This window comes from Aplysia californica, unplaced genomic scaffold, assembly GCF_000002075.1.
Source record: "Aplysia californica isolate F4 #8 unplaced genomic scaffold, AplCal3.0 scaffold01391, whole genome shotgun sequence".
In the NCBI taxonomy this organism is placed as follows: domain Eukaryota; kingdom Metazoa; phylum Mollusca; class Gastropoda; order Aplysiida; family Aplysiidae; genus Aplysia; species Aplysia californica.
In genome coordinates, this window is record NW_004798661.1 from 79,050 (window position 1) to 87,666 (window position 8,617).

Sequence of the window (8,617 nt, forward strand, 5' to 3'; positions counted from 1 at the left end):
CCCTCTCCCAATCCCCACCCTTATCACTAACTCCCCCAAATATAAAAAACCATGACAATCTATCAACCCCCAACTCTTCAAGGACCCAGCAGGCACACATGTCTGATCAATACACCAAAGGCAATGTTGTCGTGGCACATTTGAACCATCCATCATACACAAATCGGAAACATGAATTTGCATATTTTACGGTGTGCAAATTGTTGCCTAACCTTTTACGTTTCAGGTCAAGGAACAATACTTGAAAAATATATAGTATATGAACAATGAAGCTAAGCTTCTCTTTTCAAGGTGTCCCAAAACAGAGCTTCCTCAATTTGTTAAGTCAACAGTTGGGGTGGGGGTGGCTATCATACCACTGACCCAGATGACCAATACTCCTTCCCTCACACAGATGTGACAGGAGATTTCTCGTTCATGCAATCACTGTCGCGTTGCAGTAGAAAATCAGACAGGGCCCCAGTCTCCATGCATCAAACAGAAATCAACAACATTGAACTTTGACCTCTGCGGTCTGACTGGTAAGAGAGGATCAACTTTGACCTCTACGTTCTCAAACCGGTCTGACTGGTTAGAGAGAGACAAGCTTTGACCACTAAGTCCAACTAGTTAGAGAGAATAAATAACCTTTGATCTCCAGGGTCAAACTGGTTAAAGTGAATAAATAAACCTCTCCGGCCGAACTGGTTAAAGAAAGTAAATCAACTCTGTCTTCTCCGTTCGAACTGGTTAAAGAGAATAAATAAACTTTGACCTCTGAAACTTGACTGCCTGTGGTACAGGAGATCCTTCCACTTCCTCTTTTATCTGCACAGAATACTTCCAAGAAGCAGCAGAACTCTCTCGGAAACAGTTTTCACTCTTACACAGAGACAGACGGGGGTGGGGGTGAGGAGGGGATGGCGGGGGGTAACAGATGCTATGTCCAACCCATGCAGTATGCTGGGCTGACCTGTCCGGTTGAGGGCCTGCCCCCCTTCGGGAGCCGCGGCGGCGACCAGAGTTCAGTCCCCTATAGCTCTCCTCGTTAAACCTGGGGAGTATCAGGGTGCGGCATACAACAACAAAGTGTTCAACACGCAGGAGAAATGGCCGTGATGAGGAATGGAGATTGAGATACTTCAGTGATGAGTACACACCTACATTCACAATACATAAATGAATAAATAAAATAGAAACACATAAATAAATAAATAGACATATTAAATGAATAAATAAATAGACAAATGAATAAATAGATAAAAAGAATGAATAAATTAATAAACGGATACTATACTGAAAGAAAAATTGAAAAAAATGTTTAAATTCTGAAAACCTCTGATACTTTAATGACACAGGTGGCTGGTGGAAAAACAATTTCACTGTCCAGATTTTTCTCACAGATAAGGAAAAATAAAAGAGGATTTCAAGACAAATCACATGAACTAAGAGCACCCATCACAACAATGTATAAATAGTATAACATAAAAACCAGAAGAACTACTAAGTACTACGGCAGACCAGTTTAAAAAGGACTATCTAAGAAAATAAAAAATAAAAAAAGAGAAAAAATGTATGCAGCCATGAATGTTTCTATCAACAAAAAATAGAGAATTGAGATAAAATACAAAACCACCAACATACCTACGACCAAAAAAACATCAACAATGGGAAAAATGGAAGATTTGAAAAATATTAACGTTTTAGCCCATTGATGGGATACACACAAATTGTGAAAAACAATACAATTTCAAAATACCTCGCTATACCACTACTTTCAGATACCGAGAACAAAGAAACATTTTTTAAAATCTCTATCACCACCTCACCAATAGATATAGTGTCAAAACGTCTGCCTTTTGACCAAGCATACACTTCAACTAGCGTGAAGCTGACAGATGCTGATAATCTTCCCATTTGTTCAAGTAAAGAGAAGCACACTGATATAATTCGGGCCATTTTGTGCAGGAGAAATGATATGACAGCAAGACAAAAGCAACGGAGAGCGAGAAAAGAAGTAGGATCTACCAGTAGTCACAGTAGTGTCATCCAACCACACACACACACACACAAGGCCGAATCACTTGATAAAATTTCTAAACGTTCGTATAAACAACCTCAGCATATATGTGTGTACGTGGGTACAAATGTCTTTCTTCAAGGGTTAAATACAATCTTTTGGAGATTTCCAGCTTCAGGGGAACACAGGCACTAAAAGTAAAAAGGTAAAAGTCACCGTAAGTCTATCCCTACCCGAGCTACATGTTTCCATCCTGTCCATATCAACACAGTGCAAGCAGAGACCAACTGGAGAACAATGCGTCTTTTTTTTTTTTTTTTTTTAGTTTTCGTGAGAATATTACGGCACTTGCAACACAACAAGGTCATTTGAGCATCAAAAGATTAGAGCTGTTACAAGAGAGTAACAAACATAAAAAAGAAGAACGGGAGATAAGGACGATACATGTTTGATAGGAAAGAAGAGGCAAACCACACCAGAGCACCCGCCAACAGTCCACTGTTGCGTCTAACCCCCAGAATAAACCTTTCATCAGGCGGCAACAAAGGCCGGTAACAAGCACAGTACAAGTCCTAATCATCGTCAGAGTTGAGTCAACAGAAGTACACCAACACAATAAATATTCATAAAACAGTGGGAAAAAGAAACACAGACAAAAACAACTGGAAGAAAAAAAAGAAGTAAGCCCTACAAGTGGCTCCCTACAACCACCAACAGAACATGAGGATTATTGGAATCATGACACCAAAGTCAGGACGAGAAGGTCAGGAAACTGCTGAACATTCAAATAGGCAGGAGACAATAAATTCCGAATACCAGAGACCCCACATTTGAGAAGTCTCCATAAATCAAAAAACACAACTGGAGAAAGAAACAACATAAAAAGTACCAAAAATCAATTATTTGTAGAGAACAAGTGGGACAAAATAGCTTTCTTGGTTTTAATAAGTGTTTTACGGCACTTGCAACACAATAAGGCCATATATAACTGCTGAAGATTAGAGGTGCTAAAAGAAAGTAACAAACACAAAAAAGAGAAGGAGAGAAAGGAGCAATAGATGTAAGTTTAGTTTTAGTAAGTGTTTAACGGCACTTGCAACACACTAAGCAGTGCTTCCACCAGCTGAAGCTGAAAAGTAAGGAAAATTCTGCCGGGGGTCTGGGGTCCAGGGACAGCGTCCTGATGGGGGTTCAGGGGGCGAAGCCCCCCAAGAAATTGAAACTTAGTGCTTTTAGAAGGTTGAAAATGGCATTCGGGAGCCTGTTTGAAGAGATTGCCTACAACCCATAACATTTATTTTTTCACCATTTTGTCTAGTTTGATTTCTTCCCCTACATATCTTTCCATTGCTGGCAATATTTAAAAGCAGGTTCCCCTTCCATTGCTACTATCAATTAATTTGCCATCGCATCATTGAAAGAAGGCAAACCAGGGTATAATGAATAGATATATACCTTCACAATACAGTTACCCGGCGTATACCTTAATTTTCCTCAATTTTCACGTCTGAATGTCACAAGTCAAAACCTCGGAACACCACTTCGAATTATTCTTGATTTTAGTAGTTTTAGCAAAAATTTCTTTCATCGCGGCCCTTATCACGTTCCCGTGCCGTAGAATCTTTGCACTGATAATTTCTCAAGAATCTAGATCTAGACAATAAATTTGCAGAAAAGTTTCTTTTTGACAGTAATTTTCTGTCTAAGATCACAAGTCAATTTGCCTGATCAACGCGCAGATTTTCCAGCCGTGGCAACAATCTGAAGATAGACGGAATGAGGGAATGATAGAAAGGAGGAAATTGGCACAAAAAGTTCGCCAGATTTTGATCAATCTGCAGGTAAAAATGTACTGCCGTTCAACCCGCAATGAATGCATGGGGCTTAGCGGAATAATGGCCGATGGCAGGAAATGAGCAATCTGGCAGGCTTCTATAACATAAACTTACTGCCGAGAGAATTACCGTAAATATCCGTAACTTTTATACAAGACGATACGAAGGCGGGTACGGATCTTTTGCTACGGAATTTCAGTAGTCCTACGCTGTCGCAGATTTTTAAGGAGAGAGTAGATCATGAAGGAGGAACAAGTACGGAACTGGCAAAAAGTACGGATTTCCGTAAAAATACGGAAGAGTGGAAGCACTGATAAGGTCGTATAAGTGCTGAAGACTAGGTGTTACAAGGAGATTAACAGAACAAAAAAGGAGGAGAGATCAGAAGGATAGATGTTTGATAGGAAAGAAGGAGCAAACCACACCGGAGCATCCGCCAACCACCCACAGAGAAAAAAGTGCATTAATCAACATACACACACGAGAAAACAACCGGGAAAAGGGCAGGACAATTAGTGGAACCAAACGAAAGGGTTTGTACCACTCACAGTAAACTCTTTGTGCATACAGATTGTTTGTTTGTTTAAGTGTTTTACGACACCATCAACTCAAGTTTTTGGTCATAATGCATACAGTGGAAAGCAAAAATGATTAAAATCACAGAAAGAAGAAGAAAGGCCAGAGATGGGAACAACTACTAAAACCAAGGGGGGTTGAGAAAGAAATTTCAAAATATCAGGCTTCTAGAGAAGGAAAATAGAAGCATATATAACAGCTCAAACGAGTCACACAAACCTACAAGACGACACACAAACTAAAACGAAAACACACGAACCAAACTGTCTATGCACTCACCTGTTGAAGGTCCCACGCCCACGCCCGCGGATCCCACCGCGCCCGCGGAAAACCCCTCTGCCTCGCACACCGCCTGCAAATTGGGACAGCAAAGGTAGCAAGGTCAGGTCATTCAGTGCAGGGAAAATATGGGAAAACAAACAAGAAAAAGCGATGGAAAGAAAGGAAATTTTTATATTATAAAAACATCTACCGAAACACCCTCCAACAATCTGTGTTTCTATTTGTAACAGTTAAAAAATTAATCCACTTTACTGCAATGCCATCAACTTATGCTGTCTGTTTTGCCCTAGATCTAGGGCTTTCACTCAAGTGGACTGTAAGTCACAGACATGACCAAAAAAAATCTTACTAATTTAACCTGAAAATCGTTTTGTTTTATCCTCAACACCACAATCAAAATACTCACGAGGGGAGAAGCCGCCCCTTCCTCTTCTGTTGACGTTCCACTGGTTGTCTCCCCCTGGGCCCTGGGTTTGGATGATGTTGCCGCCCCGTCCTCTGCCCCGGCCCCTGCCTCTGTTCTGGTCCCCGGCGGGCAGGGTCAGGCGGTTCTTGATGTTGGGCTGCCCCAACCTCTGCTGGAGGTTCCTCTGGGGATGCACATAGGGGAAGCTATAACTTTCACTTTCCTTTTATGGAATCAAATTAATTATAAGAATCAAATCTATATATAATACTGCTAGACTTGCTATATATATTATCAAAGAGGTTTTTAAACAGTCTTGTATCAGGCAGTGATCAAAAACTAAAATTTCAAAGATTTCGGGATATACTGAATGAAAATCATATCTTCTTTACTTCTTGTTTTAGTAGACGTTTTTCGACGCTCGCAACTGCATAAGTTCTTTACTTTTTTTAGTATTCTTTTAACTCCAACAAATTGGATGATTTTCATTTGCATCCTGAAAAATATTTCACATCATGACTGAGATTTATCATTTTCAAAAACACAGCTACTGTGACACAACGACGGTGACAAAACAAGAACACAGAGAAAGTGCAGACTCATGGAAAAGAAAAGCCCTATGTTTTCAGAATCAGAATCAAAACAATGTGATCCTGTCCAAAATATATTTAGAACATTGTGCAGCAGTCTTTACTTCCCTTAACAAAACTAACTGGGATGTACTTTTTTGTCCTAAAAACACTTTGTTCTACATCCTGAAGACTCATGGTAAGAAAAATACAATGTCAGAGACAGGTCAGATGAGAAAGAGAAGGAGAGAAAAAGAAGATATTCAGATATATGAGAAACAGTCACAAGAAAAAATCCTCTCTAAAACCAAGAGGGTGCAAGCCAGATGAAAGAAAAGAAAAAAAGACCAGAGAGACTTGAGAGGAGAGCAAGAGAGATAAAGGGAGAAAGAAAGAGGGGGGACAGGAGCTGGAATGGAAGAGGTAAGAGAGGAGATCAGACGGTTTAAGTTAGTTGTTTTTTTTTTATTTTACAAATATTTTAACACTAAATGCAAAAAGATGTATGTACAAACATACCTTCCCCCGCATCTTGTTGCCCTGAAAGTTTCCTCCCTGGCGCACCCCTGGAGGTGGCTGCTGGTAGAGTCCTGGCGCAGTCGTCTGCACTCCGGGCCGATTGGCCAGCTGCTGGGCCAGGCGACGGTTAGCCGCCGAGACCTGGTGCTCAGCCGCCACGTTGGCGCGGATGTTCTGAACCGTCGGTGCGATGTTGGAGAACCTTGATCAGATCGAGACACGGAGAGGTGAACGAGCAGTCGGGGAGTGGGGTTCACGGGATGCATACGCAGAAGAAAACAACTCCTCCATCAGTCGCCTCTGCCACGAATTCCAGACCCGTGCTCACTCCCGCTCCCGTTGACGACAAAGAGGGGGACCTTATGTGGTAACCGGTGCAAAGGATTTCTGCTCACCTTTACATGAGTGAGGCTGGTCGCATCCAAGCAATGGCTATTCTTTTCATATCCGTTTCCTTGTGACCTTTGAACTACTCTTTCCAAAACCATAGTGGTTTTCATTCAACTTTATCGGAGTCCAGCTATATCCATATCACATTTGCTCACTCCTCGACTTCCTTTTTCTTTCGAGCAGCATCTCCAAACATACACAGGTCCCCCTCTTTGTGCAATTTTTTCCAAGCAAATCATAGACAGAAGAAGCAGGATTCATTTATTGCCGAGAAAAATATCTTTCCTTTCAACATATTTCCAAATTTTTAAAATAAAAATAGACCAATTCTCCTTCTTGGTAATCAATTTCTTCCTCTCCTTTTCAATGGCCCCTCTCCATCGCATGAACACCTCCTCTCCTCTCAACCACCATTGCTGGACTCGCACCCTCCAGACTCCTACACACCAGCTTTTGCGGCCAGAATGCTCCTCCTTCATGCATTATCTTCATATAGTACAAGCCGTGTGGCTTTTGTACCTGCGGAGAGTCTCAGGTGCCTTACCATTGAGCAGAGCGCATTTCCCCCAACCTGTTCCTCACATCAGACATCAGTCTTTGCCTAACTTCTTGTGACAAACTCCCAGATAGTGGACCAAAATATCCCAAACCTAAAAAAAAAATAACACCAACACCCACTATCTACTCCTTACTACTAAAATAAACTTCCAATATCCTTCTAAAAAGAGCTGAGAACTGAGGCTGTGAGCTGAGGCATGTCAGATCAAAGGACATCTATGTGACTGAGCTTTCAGGTTCAAAGACATCTCTGTGGCTGTCTCCTTCCCTGCCACTCCAACCTGTGGCACTCCATAACTTTTGGTTTCACACACTATGGTGGTATCACATCATGATGGGGCAGGACGCGGAAAGTAACCACAAAACAAATCTGAGTCAGATGCAACAACATAACTTTCCAAAATTTGAGAATGTTTCCAATATTCCTCAGAAAAGACAACTTTCTATTTACTGATTTCAACATCATACTTCACTGAAAGTTCTTAAATTCAAGGTAGACCCTTGAGACATTTGACAGTCAGTTTTTATCCTTGAGAACATTACACAGCCTGTTTTTCTCCACTGCAAAAAGCACAAACAAGGCGAATGCAAACCCTTTAACAGCTGTAAAATGGCAAAATATTCCACCACATTTTCCTGTCAACTTCTGTAAAGTCCTTCTTGGAGCACCCACATGACTTGTATACCAAAAATAATAAACTTTCATTCCTCAGAATTTGAAAAACTATTGTCCGAACATGTCTCTTTGCAACAAACTAACTTTTTTTAAAGATGACAATACAAAGTGCGAAGGAATGCACTTAGGCTCGACTAAACTATCAGTGTCCACCTGCACCAGTCTTTTCTTCCACTGTCCAACACCTCTTCCACTTTCTCCCACATCAGACAATTGTTCAGAACTTGCCATTCTCCACATCACAAACAATCCCACCATATCCTCAATTCCACTGAAAGAACAAGTCCAGTTGCAAAGACTCCACCACAACATCATCCATGGTCTCTTCCAGCGCAGTTCTCCTCACTAGATCCTCAGTGCCGCCACCCCTTAACATGTCACTCCACACAATTGCTAAAAAAAGGTTCAAGTTGCCACCAAATTCATGAGCCATCATAATACATCAGAAATCTGTAAGAACACATGTTTCTCCACTTTTAAGTTCTCTTCTCCTCTCAGCACATCAGTCAACTGTGCTACTCTTCCTCAGCCATTTCCAAGTTTTCAGTTTTCAAGCACATCACTTGCTCTTTTGCCTCAAACTCCCCCAGTTCTCATGCCCCAAACAATTCTTTTTGGATGGGCAGTGCCACAATATCTGACATTATTAGTACCCCTACAATACCTAACATAAACCCACAAACAGAAAGGTGTGGGGGGGTTTTTTCACTTTTTTTTATCATCTGCTGATGCCATCTTTTTCCAGGAATTTATACTATAAAATTGAAAATTTACAAAACAGACTTTGCTTGATTGATAGATAGCCAT

At 41.1% G+C, this 8,617-nt stretch overlaps 1 protein-coding gene across 2 annotated transcripts in view; it reads right to left on the minus strand.

The window, feature by feature from the left end:
- Positions 1–8,617, minus strand: part of LOC101862241 (chromatin target of PRMT1 protein) — a 23,444-nt gene that overhangs the window by 10,463 nt on the left and 4,364 nt on the right. Inside the window, exons 3-6 of one of the 2 annotated variants that reach the window (XM_013090651.2) lie at positions 6,187–6,388; positions 5,099–5,282; positions 4,690–4,762; positions 953–1,033 (exon numbers count right to left, since the gene is read on the minus strand). In XM_013090651.2, the coding sequence (XP_012946105.1) occupies positions 953–1,033; positions 4,690–4,762; positions 5,099–5,282; positions 6,187–6,388 (540 nt within the window). The remainder of the gene's footprint in view (positions 1–952; positions 1,034–4,689; positions 4,763–5,098; positions 5,283–6,186; positions 6,389–8,617) is intronic. The other variant, XM_005112749.3, reaches the window with a different exon arrangement.